The sequence below is a fragment of the Oncorhynchus mykiss genome, chromosome 19 (assembly GCF_013265735.2).
Source record: "Oncorhynchus mykiss isolate Arlee chromosome 19, USDA_OmykA_1.1, whole genome shotgun sequence".
Lineage (NCBI taxonomy): Eukaryota > Metazoa > Chordata > Actinopteri > Salmoniformes > Salmonidae > Oncorhynchus > Oncorhynchus mykiss.
The window spans coordinates 5,845,844-5,869,294 of NC_048583.1; the positions used below are offsets into that span (position 1 = coordinate 5,845,844).

The window sequence follows — 23,451 nt, forward strand, 5'->3', positions numbered from 1 at the left end:
TAGATCGTCGACTATTAACTGTAGAAAGGAAACTGGAGGCAAAATGCCTCTTATTTTCAGCCTCACAAACACACCATTTAATTTTGTTGTTTCAAGAAAATTGTCTTGTCTTTGGCCGCCACAGCTTGAGCCTTGTCCAATGAGAGACCCATAGGAAGGTTTCCACTGTCTCGTAAGCATGAGTGGAGAATTGTCAGTGGCCAGAGGACAGTGTCCTCTTATCTAGTCCATCTAGTTCTTTATTGTTAGACTCTGAAGATATGAACATCTACTGAAATGACTGGAGTAAACTGTAGCAAACTGTTTCCCAAACCTCTCCTCGATTACACCCAGCCAGTTCAACTAACGAAGAGCCTGGTGATAAGATGAACTAATAATAATATATGCCATAAGCAGGCAGTTTTTATCCAAAGCGACTTACAGTCATGCTTGCATATACTGTATTTGACATGTATGGGTGGTCCTGGGAATCAAACCCACTATTGCAAGTGCCATGCTCTACCAAATGAGCTACAGCGGACCACTAATGAAAGGCCTGGTGATTAGTTGGACATTTGAATCAGGTGTGCTTGTATTGTATCCAATAAGGAACAAGATGGAGGTTTGGGAAACTGCAGTAGCCTATACACTCTTAGAAATAAGGGTTCAAAAAATGTTATTCGGCTGTCCCCATAGGAGAACCCTTTTTGGTTCCAGGTAAAACCATTTTGGGTTCCATGTAGAACCCTCTGTGGAAAGGATTCTACATTGAACCCAAAAGAGTTCTACCTGGAACCAAAAGCATTCTACCTGAAACCAAAAAAGGTTCTTCAAAGGGTTCTCATATGAGGGCAGCCAAAGAACCCTTTTAGGTTCTAGATAGCACCTTTTTGTAGGCCTACTAAACAGTGTTCAGAGTGTTCTGGTATCAACTATTGATAATAGTAAAGTAACAAGTCGTTTGTAATACAAAATACATTCTTTATTTATTCATCCATCACTGTAAATGCACAGAAAATATCTGCTGAAAACAGTAGGACAGTGACATTTGCCTCAATGCGGTCGTATTCGTGGCTTATTGGGTGTGTGGCTTTCAGTTACTTATTTTTGGCCACCCCATCCCATGAAAGTGAATGTCATTCCAGTTCATATGAACGTCATTCCAGTGCACTGCTTGCTATGAAGTCTATCTGATTGTGTTTGCATCTTTAGGTAAAAATACCAATAATGTCCCGTTTGGAACACTGACAAGTAGAGAGCCTATAAACACCGCACAATCTGATTGGGCCCAAGCCCACCCAGGACCACCAGTGCCTACGCGGCAGGCTTGAACTAACCTTGCTGCAATGTCCCCTTTTAATCATCTCACCTCGTCCTTTTTGTTGTTACCTTAATATCTTTCTAATGTTTATTATTATCTGTACATGATATACATTGATTCTTAAATACAATTTCAATTGTTTCCACATTATATACAATATAAGAGCTTATTGACGTTAGAAAACTGGTGGAAATGGTGCCTGGAAAACAAATGGAAAACAAAATGGAGGTCCATATTATTGCATTGACTATGTACTGTAGGGAACAACTGGTTAAGTTTAACATTGAAAATCATCTAATGTGAAAAACAATGAGCAGGTCGGTACACTGTACATCCAGTAAGACGTGTGAAAAGTAAGCATTTTCCCAGACTCATGAGAAATAATACAGGTTAAAACATTCTAGAAGGTGCAGGTCACATTTCATAGGTATTGTATAGTGAATTCTATTATCATTATCAATTGAATACAGATCGCAAATGTGGGGGGAAAGACCAAAAGGTTATTGGGCATATTTGCAATTGCAGTAATATTTTCAGAATTTATAAGTAGTAGTAACAGATAAAACCACGTGTTCAATATGTCCTGATTGAATTCCTGGATTCCTGGTTGTGGTCTCAGCTCCAGTCATATGGATGTCATTTGGGGACGAGAGGCACTTTGGGGTCTGGTATCAGTTCTACACCACTGACCCTCCAGTCCTGTGGTTGAACCAATCAAACTGAATCTCTTTGGATTCTAGCCTGCAATCAAACTGAATATGTTTGGATTCTAGCCTGGATTCTATCAAAATCTAGAAAACTAAACATGTTTGGATTCCAGGCTCTTAATAGCCTTACTATGGCATACGTCTACACTTAGACTCAACTGAGACAAATCCAGGCTAGTTCTCAACCCAAATGAACACGAATGCGAGATTCCGGAGTGGTGCCTGAGACAGCATTTTCCACCACCATCAACAAAACACCAAATGATGGAATTTCTTGTGGAAGAATGAAGTCACATCCCTCCAATAGAGTTCCAGACACTTGTCAAATCTATGCCGAGGTGCACTGAAGCTGTTCTGGCTCAACGACCTATTGAAACACTTTATGTTGGTGTTTCCTTTATTTTGGCAGTAACCTGTATATCTATGTTCATAATCTATGCAAAACATATATGCTTTCTGTTCTTTACTAGCATGGTTGAGCCCACATGTTGGTTTGAGAGTCATTGTTACTGTAGGCGACTATTCGTTTGGAGATTCCCACATTGGTTACGCTATTGGAGTGAACGCTCCAAATATAATCAGAATAGTGAGATTACAATAGTGCTTGTATCGGTTAGCTGGGGTTCTGTCATTCCCTTAGTGTGAAAATATCATACGTGAAATATGTGCCAAAAACAAACATAACTAGTAAACCAAGGGTGCATCACAGCAGTCTTGCCTTCATAAGGATAGATAGGAAGATGTTTCTATGCCATTGGTTAATGATGGCTGTAATAAAGATATGTCTTTTCTTTTCATGATGTGAAAATATATGCAACATTTTAAGGAACTTGTACATAAAACACATCCAACTTTGTGAAGAGCCTTCGACATAAAGAAGTTAGTTTGCATAAAGTCCTCGAGAACCCGCTGAACAACTTAAGGATGAATGCAACAGTCTCAGAACTCTGCGAGAATGTTCTGAGCTGGAACACAACCAAACAGGAAGGATCATACATGGAACGGTGCCAAATGCTCTCAGAAAAACCTCCTTCTTTGCTTGAGTTTGCTGGGTATCAACCAGCCCTCAGCATCTTCCATTCTCTCTCTCAATCTCTCTTTCCCAGTCTCTCATCTCATGTCATCTCCTGGTTCTCCTCCTCCGAAAGCAGGTCGGAGGAAGACAAAGAGAAAGGCCTCGGCGGACAGCCCTGCCTCACCCTTCAGATCCTCTGGCACATGTGAAGCCTGGACTTGGAGGAGGAGGTGGCGTCCTTCCAGACCTTGCAGGAGAGACCCTTGGCACAGTCGCAGCGCTGGAATATCTCCAGGCCGTGGGAGCCCTTCTTCCTCTGCTTGGTGCACACCTCGCCCTGCCGCAGCACCGGTTTGCAGATCTTGGTCCAGAAGTGGCGAGCGCAGCAGTAGCCCACGGAGCAGTCCGACGAGCGCAGGCACGGGTCGCCCTCGTGTCCTGGTCAAGGGAGGGAGAGAAAGGAGTCTTAACATGGGCTAGTATGAGGGAAGATGTAGGGTGCACATGCAAAACACAGACCTTTTCTTACTTTTCAGCATGTTTTGATATACTCTGACCCTGGTCTGCGGGGAAGACCCTCGGACTCAGCAGCCAACTATATATCAAGGTCGAATTAGAGCCCAGGGGGCCCCCATTGATGCGTGGAGCAACTACGGCCCCTCATGATGATTTCAGATTTTTTTGTGGCCCCCACCACCATCAAAGTTGCCCATCCCTGTTCTAGGGTAAAAAAAACATTGAATCTATGTGTGGTTTGGAGCAGAGTTTTCCAAACCCCAGCACTACACAGCTGTGATGTGCTGGGGCAAAACCCAAAACGTGCACCAAGAGGTGGTGGCAGAACCAGGTTTGGGAAACCCTGGTTTAGAGCATGGACAATTCATGGCCATTCATCAATATGTAGAGAGTTATCATGCTCTTACATGTGAAATGTACACTGCACTCTACAGGGAAAATCCCCCAACTACTAAACCACAGGAAATGCCCATTATCTTTGTTTTGACTTCCATAGGAAAGAGCTCAAACATACCTCTGGCTTTCTTTTCATCTCAATTCAAACTACATTACAGGGTTAGTATATTAGTGGACTGGAAATGTCCTTAGATTTATCAACTAAATTAACCTATTTCGGGTAGAACTTGATGTTCTTGGCAGGAGGTTTATTTTACAGGTTTATATAGTCTTTCAAAGGATGTAATTAGTACGACAAATATTTATGATCCATGTTATTTAGTCATGCAAGTTTTCTGTGAAACAACCCAGATTCCCCTGTGCCAGAGGGGCTTTTTCGACACAAACCAGCCGTCCTGTAACTCTGGCAAAACCTCAGTTTCTTGTAAGGGGTTTGTTTCGAAATGAAGTTCCAATCAACAACATGAAGTTCCCATTCAGTGCTCTGCCTGAATGGAATGTTTAATATGTTGTGTTGATCTCTCGACTCTCCCTCCAAAGTCACTGCAATTGAGTTGTAGAGGCGAAGCAAGACGAGAGTCCGACGCAGAATTTTTGCATTGCGGCTATTCATTTCTCCAGAGGGCATTTATTGCACTGCCATTAAGGTGTCTCATTAGAGGTATAACTTTATTAACAACAACACTGCTTATACGAAGGCCTGCTTATACGTAGGCCTATTCACTTGTTGAGTCAGGATAAAACGAATGCCAAAAGGGGACTCAATAATAACTCCAGTTATTAATACCACTACGAACCTCGCCAACTCTACATTCTGTGGTTTCACAAATGTATATGAGACAGCGTGGTGCTGTCAGCGAGAGTGTTTGTATGCCTGGTTTATGTAGGTGTCGTGGGGAACAGCAAGGGGCCACTGTGGTTTGGTTTCTCTCAGCCAGGCCCCCATGCTGAGCCGTGGTCTCTGAGGTTCGCAGCTGATATACGAGCTAGCGGGTAATTATAGCGGTCGTTTGCGGACTGGCGTCTCTTTAACTTTGTGTGACTACAGACAAGTAACAGAGAACAGGGACAACAGAGATTCAGCGCCGTGGACCAGGATCAGCGAGAGATATTGCGATTGCGAAATCGGAAAAGGGAACAGAGATCATCCCTTCATATGACTGTATATCTTCTCCCAGGCCAGGCCGAGAGGCGGTCTTCAGACCTGGGTTCAACTGGTATCGAAGATCTTTCAAATACTATAGCTGTGCTTGACTAAGCTTGCCTGGTGCAATGGAACCAATGGAGTAGTTTCAAAAGTACAAACCCCACCCATCTCTCCAGGCAATCTCAATCCAACACTCAACGCATTTTAAGCAGATTTCAAATACTATTTAAACTCTGGTCTGTTTACAGCTGTTTAACAAGTAGATGAAATGGCTACCTTTAACAGAGTGTTTGGCCTGCGCTGCTTTCCCACTCTTCTTCCAGTCGACAGTGCTGTCCTTGGTGGAGAGCTTGTTGTGGTCGTCCAAGGCTGAGATGTGAGGTGAGAGGACGCTCTCCGAGATAGGGACACAGATATCTACATGGATACGGCCAGTGGAGAGAGAGAAGTTAGAGGTGAGTTCACCACATAATAATGATTGATTGATATCATTACAGCCAGGGTTTGATAGATACAGTGTCATATATTCCGTCTTCTATATGAATTTCTGTTCAGGTTGGTCAACGACAGTTGTTTAACTTGTGTTATTAGGGATCACAGCTACCCAGTGACTAGCACATGTGGTTATTATTCATGTCTATTGCAGTTCATCTCTCAGAGGACACAGAGCGGAGAGAGAGAGGAGCATTCAGTGCTGACTTATGGGTAGAAAGCATGTGTTCAATATGGTTTAAATGTAATTGCTCCGTCATTTTTTATTTAACCTTTATTTAACTAGGCAAGTCAGTTAAGAACAAATTCTTATTTATAATGACGGCCTAGGAACAGTGGGTTAACTGCCTTGTTCAGGGGCAGAATGACAGATTTTTACTTTGTCAGCTCCGGGATTCGATCTAGCAGCCTTTCGGGTTACTGGCCCGACGCTCTAACCACTAGGCTACCTGCCGCCCCATTTAAATGTCCTCTGGACTAGACAGACGTCCCTCTCTGTAGCCTGACACCCATCCAGTCTGTCTGTTAGGAATGTTCTTGTGATATGACAGAGACGTAGTGTGCTGACAAGTGTTCACTTCACACCGACTTCAGACATGCTGACTTAAAAAGTAAGAGAGGTCCGTCAACACAACGTACAGTTGCTGCAGCGGTTGCTGGGGCAGCACATGGCGTCTCTATGGCAACGCTTCTTCCTCCGTCGGCAGGTGAGACAGCGGGAGGGTGCTTGCTGAGGGCTGTGGCAGTAGCTTCCTACAGTGCACTCCTTATCGCTGCTGCATGGGTACACCTGTAGATGTCGAAACAGAAACATTCAGAATCATGGATAATGATCACATGTATGTATCAATTAGTGTCTTGTTAGCCCATATGGGCTGGGAACTGAAAAATAATAAATCAACTCATAATATTGGGGTTTATTTGGGTGGCGACCCCGACGGGGACTCGAACCCTGGTCCCTGCATGTGACTGTTAGTCAAACATCTAAGCGGTCTGAAACCTCTGGACAAGGTCACTAGGTGTTGGACTAAGGTCACTAATAAGGTTACGTACAGTCATTAGTTAGGGAACAGTGACACTGCGGTTCAACTCAGGCTAACTAGCAACAAACCTGTCACCCATAACGTTGCCGGTTTTTAGAATTGCATCATAAAAAACATAATGTTTTGTCGGTAATGGTTACCAGACATGACGGAAAACGGTTTTGGTTCCACTTACAGTCATATAAACCCCACTCCTAGACTCCACTACTTCTCCTAACCGTCACTAATTTCCCCGTCTCCCATGGCATTTTTATGTGACGGCTTTAAAAAGTCCAACAGAAATTGCTCAAGACAGTAAGCAGATTAGCAGAGTGTGTTCTGTATGAATTCCTTCTGAAGAACCAGACCTTTTTCCAAAGGTGGAAAACAGTCCGTAGACGAGAGAGAGAGAGAGAGAGAGAGAGAGAGAGAGAGAGAGAGAGAGAGAGAGAGAGAGAGAGAGAGAGAGAGAGAGAGAGAGAGAGAGAGAGAGAGAGAGAGAGAGAGAGAGAGAGAGAGAGAGAGAGAGAGAGAGAGAGAGAGAGAGAGAGAGAGAGAGAGAGAGAGAGAGAGAGAGAGAGAGAGAGAAGGGGGACTGCTGCCTCTCGCTCAGCTTCTACGTGTCAGCCTACGGCCAGGAATATCTTCAGATACTCCAAACAATGGAGCCATTACTGTATCCCCACCCAAGAAAAACACAAGTCAAGGTTCACTCTATCTCAAGATGGCTTTTAGAAGCCTAAATAGTTGGATGAAGCAGTCATTGGATAATAGAACCACTTGGCTATGGAGTCCGTTTTGCGACCAACCGCTGTTCTAATTGGGTACCTGGGGATTTGAAAAGCAAGTATTCGGCATCCGTGGTTCTTTTCTTACTTTTCCATCTCATAATTCCCCAGATTGACTCTCTCAGATCACTGAGGGAACGTCTGAAATGGCACCTGGTCAGAAGTGGACTATTTAGGCAATAGGATGCCATTTCAGACAGTGCCTGAGACATAGGCCGTAGTCTGGTGAAGCTATGGCAACATGGTAACAATTCAATGTGATTTCCTTCCGTCCTCAGCCACCAACCGGGTCTGCAGAACGCATTGATTTAGGTGAGCCGAGATGACCGAGGTAGAACCGCAGTGTGTCCATAAACATAGCAACCATTTAACCACAGTCCACACGGCGGCCATAATGAAAGGGCCCGGCTCACTTTTTCCACAACAAGTGCATGCAGCAATACACACAACCACGGGATTGTTCTTTTATTTTTACACATTACGTACCGTCTGGTGTCCCCCAGCGTCGCACGAGTATGAGGGCAAACGAGTTCAAATGAAATAATATGATAGTCAGATGAACATGTCGAGTGAGAGGGGACACTGTACTGTACACAAGCAACTCCTCCTTGGACAAGGTCCAGAGTCGGTCGATGAGGCTGTTTCAGTCTTTTGCTGAGGTCTGGCCACTCCAATATCAGCCACCAGGCAACAGTCACCAGCCACCAGGCAACAGTCACCAGGCAACATGCCACCAGCCACCAGCCACTAGCCACCAGGCACCAGACACTAGCCACTAGCCACCAGGCACCCAACACTAGCCACTAGCCACCAGGCACCAGACACCAGACACCCGTCAACATGCATTAGTGTCCACTTTGTATGAGCTACACAATACCAACCCCAAAAATGCACAACAATGACAACAGACATTGCCACAAACAGCCTATTTAGGTTTTCTCCGTCCAATGTTCGATTGACGTAATAGCAACTTGTTTGGGCTGCTCTACGTCGGGCTGGTGCTGAACTGACAGATCTGCATCAGAACTGACCACCATTGCAAAGCATTGAATAATAAACATGTGAATGCTAGAACATAAAGTCATTACAGTCACAATAATGAACGTGGATTAGGATTCAGAAGAGTCACGTCACCATAACAGGCCTTGTTGCTAGATCAAAATGTACACCACATGTTGGAGCGAGCTCTCAAAAACCGAACATCTCAATATCTTCAGATCAGATGTTATTTAATATCCATGTGCTTAAATCAACTGAACAGGCTTAGAGGTATTTGGACCTTGTGTGAGCAATGTCGAGTTTGTCACATTGAAAACACATGTAGGGACTAATAAACGTCCGTCCAGTAATACAATGAAAATAAGAGCAAGCAGAACAAGAATAGGTTGCAGCATGGTGAGGTCCTAAATGGTGCCACGGTTGTTATTGAAGCTCAGGTCAACCTTTTATGTTTGGAAGGACTTGCTTTTCCCAGACTTATAAAGACATTTCCAAGAAGGTATTAATTAGGATTAATAACCATTAAACAATAATATGTTCATGGAAGTGAAACCATTAAGCAATAATAATAATAATAATAATAATAATAATTGGAAATGTCTTGATAAGTCTTGGAAAAACAAGTCCTTCCAAACATAAAAGGTTGACCTGAGCTTCATGTTTCTGAACTGGGCTTGTGCCCAATTTCTCCTGCAGTGAAGCGAGGCGAATGTAATGTAGAGCTAACAGGGTATTTTACATGCTAGCCTATGTCCACAATGACATCATCATATAGCCAAGAGTTTCAGATCATGTTCATGTTCTCAGGTTCAGTGGTATCAGTTTAGGCCTGTGGCTGCCCATAACCTAATGTAGCAGGCATAAAAGAAAACGCCTGAGCGAAGTTCCCACATCCGGTCTTCAGCGGAAAGGAAGTTAGGTTGTATCCCTGAAAACTGGATGCGGTCGTTGGCAACTCTGCTGCCCATGAACAATTAACTAGCCCTAAGAGAAGAAGAAATAAGACTTGGTTAACCCCACAATGCTCTGAAGCATTGACCAATGAGATCAACACCACAGGAAAGTGTGTTCTGATGTTGAAATGTGAAGAGAAATATCTTGGCCCTACAGTACCCTATACAGTCTCTCAGATTTTTAGCAGGTGGTTCCTGCCTAAGCAGTCTAGGATTGATTACAGTGGAGCTGTACTGTACTCTGCTGTAGGAAGGGCCTCCTCCCTTCCCTCCCTCCCCTCACCATCCTCCCTCACCTCTTCCATCAAGCCTCCATCATTTCCCAGGAGCCCTTTGAAATCCAATGACCGATAATCTCACTTTATCTTGCCATGTTTCAAAACACCTCATTGACGCCACGGTCCTCTGAGGGGAGGCGGCGGTTTCGTTTGGATGCGTCTCATTTGATCACGACTCCACTAGCTCACTTTATTGGCCCCTTTTTGTTTGCCGCCGCCACTCCCGATCCCCTATTTCCCCTAGACGCACCATATCACATGAAAGCAAGAGGCTATCCCTGTTAGAGGAAGTGGGCTGTGTTCCTCTCATGCAGGCTAGACCATAAAGAGGGAGACAGACGCAGAGCGATGAGGGAAGGCCCCTGGGTCCCCAGTCCTGTCTCGTGCTGCTCTCGTGGTGTTATAAGTGGCCTGGGCTTTGAAGGTAATGGGAGGGAGGGAGGGAGGGAGGGAGGGAGGGAGGGAGGGAGGGAGGGAGGGAGGGAGGGAGGGCGGGAGGGAGGGAGGGAGGGAGGGAGGGAGGGAGGGAGGGAGGGCGGGAGGGAGGGAGGGAGGGAGGGAGGGAGGGAGGGAGGGAGGGAGGGAGGGAGGGAGGGAGTAATCTCCAGCATACAGCAGTTTTACTCCAGGATACATGAGTCTTTGAACCTGTCCTTTACTCTGTATTTGCCCGTATTTACCCAGCATCAGTCATTCCGAAGGACTGATATCATAATATGATAGGAGTGTAACACATGTTCATAAGACCACAACACAACGTTAGTGGAGGGTTATTTACCTCAAGTCTAGTCACGGCAGATGAGGCAGCTACTGTACTTCAGGGCAACTGTGACACATACGATTCTGTCACTTAGCCAACTGTCTAAATGTATATTCAAACCATTCAAACATCAAAGTCTGGTTAGAAAGGCTCTGCTCACTATTCACTTAAGAAGATTAAAAGAATGGGGTTATAACAGTAATACACACACACACACACACACACACACACACACACACACACTGTTACGAGAACTTGGAGGGCAATTGAACTTGACCTTGGATAATCAAGCATGGAAGCCTGAAACTGTGATTGGTAATCATGGTCAGCAGCACTGAGCCTCACGGAGTCTAATAAACTATGTCACCAAGTAAACAAACGTCCTCTGCCCTCTAAGGAGAGACGGTCTCACAGTATCAGATAACAAAGGGACAGGGGCATAAAACACATACGCATCGTAAGAACCTTAACAATACAACTTTGGCTCTTTCGTCACTGAAAACACAGGTCTTTGATGGGTTAAACCCTGGATTGTATCGGTCTGTGACTCTGGGGACAGAGTCTCCCTATAGGCTACACCAGAGCCATGTGCTGAATTTAGAGAGTTGGGTCAACTTGGAACATTTTCTATATTGTTCTAATTCCAGACATTCAGTTACATCAATGTGTTTAAATATTCCCCATGTAATGTTAATGGAGAGATAACATGGCTGCCGTACACTGACTATACAAAACATTAGGAACACCTTCTGCCCTCAGAGCAGCCTCAATTCGTCAGGGCATGGACTCTACAAGGTGTCGAAAAGCGTTCCACAGGGATTGTTTTTGACTGAAACTGGCGCGCCTGGCACCTACAACTGTACCATACCCCATTCAAAGGCACTTCAATCTTTTATCTTCCCATAAACGGCACACATTCACAATCCATGTCTCAATTGTCTCAATGCTTAACAATCCTTCATTAACCTGTCTCCTCCCCTTCGTCTACACTGGTTGAAGTAGATTTAATAAGGGATCAAAGCTTCCACCTGGATTCCCCTGGTCATGAAAAGAGCAGGTGTTCTTAATGTTTTGTACACTCAGCGTAGAATCTTAAAGTGTCATGGAAACGTATCATAATGCAGAAACCTCAATGTCCTAACTCTTTAAATACACTCCATATTGGCCCTACAGAACCATATTGGCCCTACAGAACCATATTGGCCCTACAGAACCATATTGGCCCTACAGAACCATATTGGCCCTACAGAACCATATTGGCCCTACACCAGCGATCAAAAGAAGGGCACATGACTGAGCCGGAAACCCCAGACAGAGCTGGGTGTAGCTCAGTGAGGTGTTAGCCTGTGGATAGAGAAGGGCTCTGTGTCTCCTGACTCTCATTAACAGGTCTAAGTACAGAGGTAAGTGAAATGAATTCCCCTCAGGATACTCTGCTGGCCTGCTAGGGCCCCTGATACCCATTATGGCCCATCTGGGGCCCACACTCGCCCCCCAGGGCCTGCTGACTGGAGGGGTGAGAGACAGCCAGGAGACCCACTGGGCCCCCCTGACTGGAGGGGTGAGAGACAGCCAGGAGACCCGCTGGACCCCTGAGACGGAGGAGACGGAGCCTTGACGGCGGCTACCTAGCGCTAACAAGCACTCACACCTCGGCCTGCTTTGTTTCCCCCTCTCAGATCGTTAAGATCACTAAACAGTTACTTAACCCTGGAGGGGGTAGGGAGGGGTGCTGGCGGGGCGAGAGGGGGGAGAGAGGGGACCTAGCGCTCAACTTTTACTGGGGGAGCCTAAGCGATTCGGTCCTGGCTTGTTAAAATAATCTCTGTGTTGAATTAAACACAGTTTTAAGACTACTTAAAACTGTATGGATGTCCAGGCACTGGTAGGAACAGCCAACCACTGTTACTGTATGCATGCCTCCACTTCCCCTTGTGGGTTCAGAGGTTAGGGTGGTGAACGTTCCCTGCCCATACCATCCATCTGTACTGGTTCTCTAACTTACTGGGAACCAGGGGCCACCCAGGAGCATCGGGTCTGAACATCTCCCAGTCAAGAGGGCCTTTCACTTTGTGTTACTTCGGTTTGGTTTCACTCAAGTCAAGTCAATGTGAGGGGGGAAAGGGGGTGGAGCCACACACTCATGCAGCTTGTCTTAATTGTAATGATTGAATCACTTGGGACAGTCACAACCTGACATTGAGGTTGGAGCACAATGTGACATTTATAGTCAGCTAGAGCGGAGAGCGGCAAAGTCAGTGCAAAACTTTGTCAACAGCCGAGGGAAACAAAAACAAATGAGTCTGTCATGGTACTTCCTATATAGATCCACCAATAGCTTTGACATGCTGGATAGAGCCCAACTTTACTAATCTGACAATTTAAACACCAAATTACACCTCGGTTTCCTGCAGGCTTCTCTGGGTGGCCGCCGTGCTCCGCTCCCCGACTCCCCGTCTCTAATTTGTGACTTTTGAAAGTGAGCCAGTGGGGGTGATTTATTGAGAGCTTATGTTGCAATCTTTCTCATATCCTTTCATGTCGGAGGATTGGAGGACCAGAAGAAATACATTTCAACAGCCTGAATAATGCTGTGTAAAAATGAACACCCTTCTTTTGAGGAGGTCTGCTGTTGGAGGAATCTGAGGGAGAAATGTGGGAAAGGGCCTAAATGGATGTGATGGTGAATTATGTCGATAGTCTCTCAAACTGTGAAGTTTAGAAGTGTTCCAAGCGGACGATCACTCATGTCCTGATCCACTGCCTCTATGGAGGAAGGTGTAATGTTCTGCCAACGCTTCATCACGAATTATAGCAACCTCAACATTACGCCAACGTCTTCATTAATCTACAGGGTAGAGAAAGACAAGCTTCAGCCAGAAGAGATTGGTTATAATATTTGAGGGTTCACACCACCGCTTTCCACTGATGCCCCCCCCCCCCCCACGCAGCTCTAACCCACCGCATGTCTCTGACCCGCCCCATGTCTCTAACCCACCGCATGTCTCTGACCCATCCCATGTCTCTGACCCGCCCCATGTCTCTGACCCGCCCCATGTCTCTGACCCACCCCATGCCTTTGACCCGCCCCATGTCTCTAACCCACCGCATGTCTCTGACCCGCCCCATGTCTCTGACCCACCCCATGTCTCTAACCCACCGCATGTCTCTGACCCACCCCATGTCTCTGACCCACCCCATGTCTCTGACCCACCCCATGTCTCTGGCCCACCCCATGTCTCTGACCCACCCCATGTCTCTGGCCCACCCCATGTCTCTGGCCCACCCCATGTCTCTGACCCGCCCCATGTCTCTAACCCACCGCATGTCTCTGACCCATCCCATGTCTCTGACCCGCCCCATGTCTCTGACCCGCCCCATGTCTCTGACCCACCCCATGCCTCTGACCCGCCCCATGTCTCTAACCCACCGCATGTCTCTGACCCGCCCCATGTCTCTGACCCGCCCCATGTCTCTAACCCACTGCATGTCTCTGACCCATCCCATGTCTCTGACCCGCCCCATGTCTCTGACCCGCCCCATGTCTCTGACCCACCCCATGCCTCTGACCCACCCCATGTCTCTGACCCACCCCATTTCTCTGACCCACCGCATGTCTCTGGCCCACCCCATGTCTCTGACCCACCCCATGTCTCTGGCCCACCCCATGTCTCTGGCCCACCCCATGTCTCTGACCCGCCCCATGTCTCTAACCCACCGCATGTCTCTGACCCATCCCATGTCTCTGACCCGCCCCATGTCTCTGACCCGCCCCATGTCTCTGACCCACCCCATGCCTTTGACCCGCCCCATGTCTCTAACCCACCGCATGTCTCTGACCCGCCCCATGTCTCTGACCCACCCCATGTCTCTAACCCACCGCATGTCTCTGACCCACCCCATGTCTCTGACCCACCCCATGTCTCTGACCCACCCCATGTCTCTGACCCACCCCATGTCTCTGGCCCACCCCATGTCTCTGACCCACCCCATGTCTCTGGCCCACCCCATGTCTCTGGCCCACCCCATGTCTCTGACCCGCCCCATGTCTCTAACCCACCGCATGTCTCTGACCCATCCCATGTCTCTGACCCGCCCCATGTCTCTGACCCGCCCCATGTCTCTGACCCACCCCATGCCTCTGACCCACCCCATGCCTCTGACCCGCCCCATGTCTCTAACCCACCGCATGTCTCTGACCCGCCCCATGTCTCTGACCCGCCCCATGTCTCTAACCCACTGCATGTCTCTGACCCATCCCATGTCTCTGACCCGCCCCATGTCTCTGACCCGCCCCATGTCTCTGACCCACCCCATGCCTCTGACCCACCCCATGTCTCTGACCCACCCCATTTCTCTGACCCACCGCATGTCTCTGGCCCACCCCATGTCTCTGACCAGCAGGCAACCTGATCACCGGATCACCGGTTGCTGCAAATCAAAAAATCAAGGCAGGTTCTCTTCAGAGTCAGGCCATTCTCTATAGAGTAAATTGTTCATTATGAGTATATAATCTAACATAAAAAGCTAGTGAGGACCTTCAGTCGCAATCTAAGCAATCACCATGACCCACTATTTGCATGGTTGACTGCTCAGTATCATCCACACTATAACAAAAGCTCCTATAAGCCATCACAAATCGATGCCACACGTTGCCAATTAAAAGCATGTGAAGACTTCAAGGTTTGTTATCTTTGATTTACATCATAAACAACCACTTCAGATGCCACACAGCAGGTCAATAGAGTTTGCCTGTGGCCCGTGATTCATGTCTGGCTGTTGTTGAGTGCTGGCTGTAACGGTACAAGGCTGGAAACCATTCTAGCAGACAGGAGAGACGGGGAGACACACCACCTCCCATTGAAACCATTAGCCATCTAAATGTGCCGTGGCATTTCACTCTTATAACAGTACGGTGGTGGTCTCCACACATACACACACTCATCCCCAGTGGTCCATTCTATCCAAACCACTCCAGTTTATTGCAATGGCAAAGTTGTAAGCAGACATTTAAACAGAGGTCTGGCACAGCTCTGGTGGCTGGAACGGTTCCCACTACGCAGAAGAGACTGAAGCTATTCCCTTTAATCCTCACTGTCTGAGTGGTAGGATCTCAGAACAGTGCTCTCAGCAGTAGCTCCCCCCCCCCCCCCCCCCCCCCCCCCCCCCCCCCCCCCCACCCACCCCACACACACTCACGCTACAGACAGGCATATCCACTTCATCCACTGGTATCATTACAAGTGACATTCTGGAGACCTATATAAGCCTACAGCAGACACTAGTCCAAGCCAAAGCTAAACTGTAGCCAACCAGTAGTTACACTGGTATAAACACTTTGATTGTAAAAGACAAAGACAATCAACTAAGAATCAATTATTTATTTTTTTTAATGTGAAACGCTGGTTTAAATGTATAGCAGGGGAAAACAGAAATGTGGCGCCATCTACTGTTCAAGAAGATGCCAGAAATCACATAAACAGTGTTGCCTTTTACATTTGATAACAAAGCAAAAAAAAGAAAAGAAAAAAGATCTAAACTAATTTAGTCAACTTTCATATTAATTTACTTTAAGAAAAACCTAGGTAGAAACATAGATAGGAACCACACCTCTTCTGGCTGTGCCAAGTGGAGATTATAAGAGTACATGGCCATTAAGGCCAGATTGTTCTTCAAGATTTTCAAACGTTCATAGATGACCAGCAGGGTCAAATAATAATCACAGTGGTTGTAAAGGGTGCAATAGGTCAGCACCTCAGGAGTAAATGTCAGTTGGCTTTTCATAGCCGAGCATTCAGAGGTCGAGACAGCAGGTGGGGTACAGAGGGAGGGAGGGAGGGAGGGAGGGAGGGAGGGAGGGAGGGAGGGAGGGAGGGAGGGAGGGAGGGAGGGAGGGAGGGAGGGAGGGAGGGAGGGAGGGAACTATTTATATATGTATCCTATTTATTTAACTTCACCTACAAAATATGAACACATTATATACCTAAACATACAGTATGAACACATTATATACCTAAACATACTGTATGAACACATTATATACCTAAACATACAGTATGAACACATTATATACCTAAACATACTGTATGAACACATTATATACCTAAACATACTGTATGAACACATTATATACCTAAACATACTGTATGAACACATTATATACCTAAACATACAGTATGAACACATTATATACCTACACATACAGTATGAACACATTATATACCTAAACATACTGTATGAACACATTATATACCTAAACATACTGTATGAACACATTATATACCTAAACATACTGTATGAACACATTATATACCTACACATACAGTATGAACACATTATAAACCTAAACATACTGTATGAACACATTATATACCTAAACATACTGTATGAACACATTATAAACCTAAACATACTGTATGAACACATTATATACCTAAACATATTGTATGGCACCTGAGATCCAGTTTCAATAAAACAATTAGAGAACTAATTAGGTAGAATGCTTTTTTATAATTCACACATGAACCAAACTATAGCGTAGCTCCAGTGGTATAAAGTACTTAAGAAAAATATTTTAAAGTACTATTTAAGTATTTTTGGGGATATCTGTACTTTACTATTTATATTTTTGACAACTTTTACTTCACTACATTCCTAAAGAAAACAATGTACTTTGTACTCCATACTTTTTCTCTGACACCAAAAAGTACTCGTTACATTTTGAATGCTTAGCAGGACAGGAAACTGATCCAATTCACGGACTTATCAAGAGAACATCCCTGGTCATCCCTATTGCTGCTGGTCTGGCGGACTAACTAAACACATACGCTTGGTTTGTAAATGATGTTGGGGTATTGGCATGTGCCCCTTGTTATCCATACTTTAAAAACATTTAAGTGGCACCGTCTGGTTTGCTTAATATAATGAATTTGAAATTATTTATACTTTACCTTAAGTATATTTTTGCAATTACATGTACTTTTGATACTTAATTATATTTCAATTGAAATACTTTTACTCAAGTACTATTTTACTGGGTGACATTTACTTTTACTTTAGTCATTTTCTATTAAGGCATCCTGACTTTTAGTCAAGTATGAAAATTGGTTACTTTTTCCACCACTGTGTAGCTCTTTACCCCGAGGCTTTCACTTTAGCCTGGCTGCTTATACAGACAGCCAGGCTAATTCCAAACTGTGTTGAAACAGCAGGAACTGATAACACTTGGAGTGCATATTAAGTGGTCGGTAAGAGTATCCTTCACTCTCAGCCCACAGTCCCGTCTAATAATTCCAGAAAGCGTCTGGAGCGGTTTAATGACATTAAGAACCAGACAGAAAATAATCCCCGGTGTTAACTTACTTTCTCTCACATTTCTACTGATCATGTTAATGATTTGCCTTGGAAGCATGTTGGACCCGACAGTGGCGTCAAGGTCTGAGATGCAATTAAGGTTTATGAGGGGTCCAATCCCTGTAATTTCCAATAACGATTCACACATGAGAGAAGTTCTAATGGTATTGGGGCTAATACCGCTATTTTAGTTCTCGTCAAAAAACTTCCATGGGCAGTTGGGCACCACACGCAATGTTTGGGGGCTTCAGTTGGGCACCACACGCAATGTTTGGGGGCTTCAGTTGGGCACCACGCGCAATGTTTGGGGGCTTCAGTTGGGCACCACGCGCAATGTTTGGGGGCTTCAGTTGGGCACCACGCGCAATGTTTGGGGGCTTCAGTTGGGCACCACACGCAATGTTTAGGGGCTTCAGTTGGGCACCACGCGCAATGTTTGGGGGCTTGCGTAAAGCAACAACGCATGTATTGGAACAGTTGTAACCAGCCATTTAAATGCAAAATGGAGACATCTAAAATACTTATACCAATACGATTATTCAAAACATGAAAAGGGATGTCAAAACAGTAAATTATTACCAATGTCCTCGCCAAAAGTTGTTACAATCAAATCATAACTACAGTAATGTGTGTGTAAATCAAAAGAGAACGATGAGATTACCTGCGCAAGGATGTTGCCTTTCTTGGTGATCCCGGGTTGGAGGGTGGCTGAACGGTTCGTGGCCGGCGTGGGCTCTCCCAACAGAGCCGCTTTGATGGAGTTTGGCTTGGAGCGCTCTGCTCTCTGCGACTCTCCCATCCTCAAGGCCGCGACAAGCAGCACGAAAACACACCAGAATCTATTCCGAGTCAGGACGAGCATCCTTGGGAAACAATTGTTTAGAAATGTTGCCCAAAAAATAAAAACTGATTCGAATAGGATAAAGCGGGCGACCCGGGCCTAGCCAATTACGCATAAAGGTATCACAGAAACGCGCGCTCTGTTACACTGTGTCCATGTGTTAAATTGACCGCTTGCGAATAAAGTCAATAACGGTAAGTGTTCTCTTTTCAACGAATCAGAAAAGGAAACGGGTTATTGCCATCGACAGAAATGCCACTTTTATAACAACACCAATAGCTCAATCTAAAAATCAAATCAAAATGATGAGCTTCAATGAATAAAAAAACGCTGACGCTCACAAGGTCAGGGTGAAACTTGACAAGCGACTTCCAGTCTGTCTCTCTGGCAGTAAGTGAATGCTTAGTGCGGCAGCCTGATATTTTATGATCTCGGATACTTTCTTTTTATAGGATTCTAATGGGTTTACTTCCTCCGCCCCCATTCAGAACTGACAAAGACTGAAACTGATCTGTACGTGCGCGCTGCGCATTGTCGTCTCGAGCCCCCGTCCCAGACTGGTCCCAGACGCCTGCACCAGAAGCCCTGTTGGGGAAAAACCTATAAAATTATACACTGTATATTTTAACTGTGTGTGCTGACCTTTTTTATAACGAGACAGTTGGGGGCAAAGGAAATGAAAGAGGGGGATGAATAAAACTTCAGATAGTTTGTCACCATTTTTCTTGGTCTATAACCTCCACCACACCTTCATGAAATGGACAAGTATCTAATTACTATTTAAAAATAAATAAAAACACAACAAAACACATTTATTTTCAATAGGCCAATAGTCAAAACGTGCTTATGTACTTGTAATGAGGTATTTGATTGGAATTTTAATCTATGGTATGTGGATCTGGTTGGAATAAAAAATCCATCCATCTATGACATGGTTCATGAGGTTCATGTTGGGATACTAACTTATCTTTCCCACCTTAATGATATGGGGTGATGTGGCTAGGACTCATTGACACCACCAATTTAAATCGGTATTCACAAAAATAGCTTGTATAAGTCAATCAGATAACCATTGTTTTGGCCGATGGGAAAGGCTTCCCTCATGATGCGAGGAATGTTCTCAGTGATATGGTTAGTGATATACCTAACATATAGAGACTCCTTTGTTAGATATCTGGGTTTATGGACCCTGCATCAGAATACGTTATGTTCATGATGGTTCGATAATATCACAACAGTATAATACCTTCTTGAAGTGGTAAGGTAAGGTGCCTATATGATTTTGGAGTGCAAAGGCACATTGAATAATACATGTATACTTACTTTAGGTGAAGGCCATCGGGAATACAAACTGATCTAGATTTATGCTATTGAGATTTGTGAGATCTGTAGAATGAAGAATCATTGTGCTGATCTAGCATCAGTTTGGCATTTTAGGTGACAATTACCTGGATTATATTGACAGGGGAGACCTGATCCTAGATCAGCACTCCTACTCTGAGATGCTTTGTGAATACGGGCCCAGAAACCAAATATTCATATTCATTCCTGATAAGGGAATCTGTAGAAATCAGTCAAATGTCATCAACCAGACACTCATATAGCCATCAGTGACCTGGATGTTTTTCTGGCTCTAAAGATAATTAATGGAACATATGATTCACCAGCAGAAACCACAGTGCATGTTAATCAAGAACTACAGCTGCCTTATCAACATAAATGATGAAGAGCCAGTTACCGAAACCAGCATGCTGCACCCACAAAGTCTCTATGACTCCATGGTATGTGCAATGTTCTAGTACACACGTATGCACACGCACACACACACACACACACACACACACACACACACACACACACACACACACACACACACACACACACACACACACACACACACACACACACACACACAGACTTCTGACCTTAAAAGTGATCCGTCACACGCCTCAAACCAGTGTGCCAACCTCTTTTGTTTGGGCAAGCAGCCAATCAGGGAAGTGGGACGGATGTATTGTGCTTCTATGATGTGTTACAATAGTGAATACTTCCTGTGATGGGCCTGTACTCTAGTTTGATTGAATGAACAAATGCATTTTTGTACACGCCTATCATAACAGTGGCATTGAGGCCCTTGAATGGTGTGATGGTTACAGCACTATTCACTACTCTCTTTATACTCAGGGAAGTTGAAAAAGAAACAGACATTGTTTGACAAGAGGCGTCAATACCATCAGCTTTTAATAGAGAACAGGAAGGGGAACCAACCAGAACGTAGACTTTTGCACTTTGAAGAAACACTATCCCTGCAGTGTAGATTTTATGATGTTATTTTTGTGGTTTGAATTAAAGGCAGATCACACTCAAACATCCAAGTGAAGAACACAAAGCTTCACAACATCAACTGTCTGTAATACCAATATGATTTATCTCATAGATCCAAAGCACTGCTCAGCTGGAATCTGTCAGTTTCTCAAGGCTTTTGTTTTAAAAGCCCCAGCAATGTTTTGCGTTGAAACAGTTTAAAAAGCTCTCAGGGACGAGATACAAGTGGCCCAGAGCACCAGGAAGACCAGAGAAGACGGAGGATTTCAATCACAAACATCACCATGAAGGAATGACATACAGTGCATTTGAAAAGTATTCAGACCGCTGGACATTTTGTTCCGTTACAGCCTTATTCTAAAATGTATTCAATTGTTTTTTCCCTCATCAATTTGCACACAGTACCCCATAATGAGAAAGCCAAAACAGGTTTTTAGAAATGTTTGCAAACTTATTACAAATACAAAACAGAAATATCACATTCACATAAGTATTCAGACCCTTTACTCAGTACTTTTGTAGCAATTACAGCCTTGAGCCTTCTTGTGTATAACGCTATAGGCTTGGTACATCTATATTTGGGGAGTTTCTCCCATTCTTTTCTGCAGGTCCTCTCAAGCTCTGTCAGGTTGGATGGGGAGCATCGCTGCACAGCTATTTTCAGGACTCTTCAGAGATGATTGATCGGGTTCAAGTCTGGGCTCTGGCTGGGCCACTCAAGGACATTCAGACACTTGCCCCGAAGCCACTCCTGTGTTGTCTTGGCTGTGTGCTTAGAGTTGTTGTCCTATTCAAAGGTAAACCTTCGCCTCAGTCTGAGGTCCTGAGCTCTCTGGAGCAGGTTTTCATCAAAGATCTCTCTGTACTTTGCTCCGTTCATCTTTCCTTCGATCCTGACTAGTCTCCCAGTCCCTACTGCTAAACAAATCCCCACAGCATGATGCTGCCACCACCATGCTTCACCATAGGGATGGTGCCAGGTTTCCTCCAGATGTGATGCTTGGCATTCAGGCCAAAGAGTTCAATCTTGGTTTCATCAGACCAGAAAATAAATCTTGTTTCTCATGGTCTGCATCCTTTTAGGTGCCTTTTGGCAAACGTACAGTTCTAGAGAGAGTCTTGGTGGTTCCAAACTTCTTCCATTTAAGAATGATGGAGCCCACCGTGTTCTTGGGGACCTTCAATGCTGCAAATATTTTTATGGACCCTTTCCCAGATCTGTGCCTCGACACAATCCTGTCTCTGAGCTCTATGGACATTTCCTTCGACCTCATGGCTTGGTTTCTGCTCTGACATGCACTGTCAACTGTGGGACCTTATATAGACAGGTGTGTGCCTTTCCAAATCATGCCCAATCAATTGAATTTACCATAGTTGTAGAAACATCTCAAGGATGATCAATGGAAACAGGATGCACCTGAGCTCAATTTCAAGTATCATAGCAAAGCCTTTGAATACTTATAACAAATAAAACAGAAATACCTTATTTACATAAATTTGTTAACATTTCTAAAAACCTGTTTTTTTCTTTGGAGAGGGCTATCTGGAGGTTATTTAGAGGTTTTGGAGAGGGCTATCTGGAGGTGATTTAGGGGTTTTGGAGAGGGCTTTCTGGAGGTTATTTAGAGGTTTTGGAGAGGGCTATCTGGAGGTGATTTTGAGGTTTTGGAGAGGGCTATCTGGAGGTGATTTAGGGGTTTTGGAGAGGGCTATCTGGAGGTGATTTAGGGGTTTTGGAGAGGGCTATCTGGAGGTTATTTAGAGGTTTTGGAGAGGGCTATCTGGAGGTTATTTAGAGGTTTTGGAGAGGGCTATCTGGAGGTGATTTTGAGGTTTTGGAGAGGGCTATCTGGAGGTGATTTTGAGGTTTTGGAGAGGGCTATCTGGAGGTTATTTAGAGGTTTTGGAGAGGGCTATCTGGAGGTTATTTAGAGGTTTTGGAGAGGGCTATCTGGAGGTTATTTAGAGGTTTTGGAGAGGGCTATCTGGAGGTGATTTAGAGGTTTTGGAGAGGGCTATCTGGAGGTGATTTTGAGGTTTTGGAGAGGGCTATCTGGAGGTTATTTAGAGGTTTTGGAGAGGGCTATCTGGAGGTTATTTAGAGGTTTTGGAGAGGGCTATCTGGAGGTGATTTTGAGGTTTTGGAGAGGGCTATCTGGAGGTGATTTTGAGGTTTTGGAGAGGGCTATCTGGAGGTGATTTAGAGGTTTTGGAGAGGGCTATCTGGAGGTTATTTAGAGGTTTTGGAGAGGGCTATCTGGAGGTGATTTTGAGGTTTTGGAGAGGGCTATCTGGAGGTGATTTAGGGGTTTTGGAGAGGGCTATCTGGAGGTTATTTAGAGGTTTTGGAGAGGGCTATCTGGAGGTGATTTTGAGGTTTTGGAGAGGGCTATCTGGAGGTTATTTAGAGGTTTTGGAGAGGGCTATCTGGAGGTTATTTAGAGGTTTTGGAGAGGGCTATCTGGAGGTGATTTTGAGGTTTTGGAGAGGGCTATCTGGAGGTGATTTTGAGGTTTTGGAGAGGGCTATCTGGAGGTTATTTAGAGGTTTTGGAGAGGG

The 23,451-nt window shown here is 45.0% G+C and overlaps 1 protein-coding gene across 1 annotated transcript; it reads right to left on the reverse strand.

Annotated features, from left to right (window-relative positions):
• Positions 1–939: 939 nt before the first annotated feature.
• On the reverse strand, positions 940–18,996 carry LOC110497321 (dickkopf-related protein 2). The gene is made up of 4 exons (XM_036954054.1): positions 18,388–18,996; positions 6,213–6,363; positions 5,358–5,498; positions 940–3,460 (listed from the first exon to the last, which is right to left on the reverse strand). The coding sequence occupies exons 1-4, from the start codon at positions 18,586–18,588 to the stop codon at positions 3,210–3,212; spliced, it is 744 nt and encodes a 247-aa protein (XP_036809949.1). The 5' UTR covers positions 18,589–18,996; the 3' UTR covers positions 940–3,209.
• Between the last annotated feature and the right edge of the window lie 4,455 nt (positions 18,997–23,451).

Excerpts from the sequence above, each read along its gene's own strand:
- LOC110497321 (XM_036954054.1), bottom strand. The coding sequence starts at position 18,588 with ATGCTCGTCCTGACTCGGAATAGATTCTGGTGTGTTTTCGTGCTGCTT. Across the intron at positions 5,499-6,212 it reads CAGCAACCGCTGCAGCAACT|ATATCTGTGTCCCTATCTCG; the intron begins GTACGTTGTGTT and ends GTATCCATGTAG. Across the intron at positions 3,461-5,357 it reads GGCCAAACACTCTGTTAAAG|GACACGAGGGCGACCCGTGC; the intron begins GTAGCCATTTCA and ends TCCCTTGACCAG.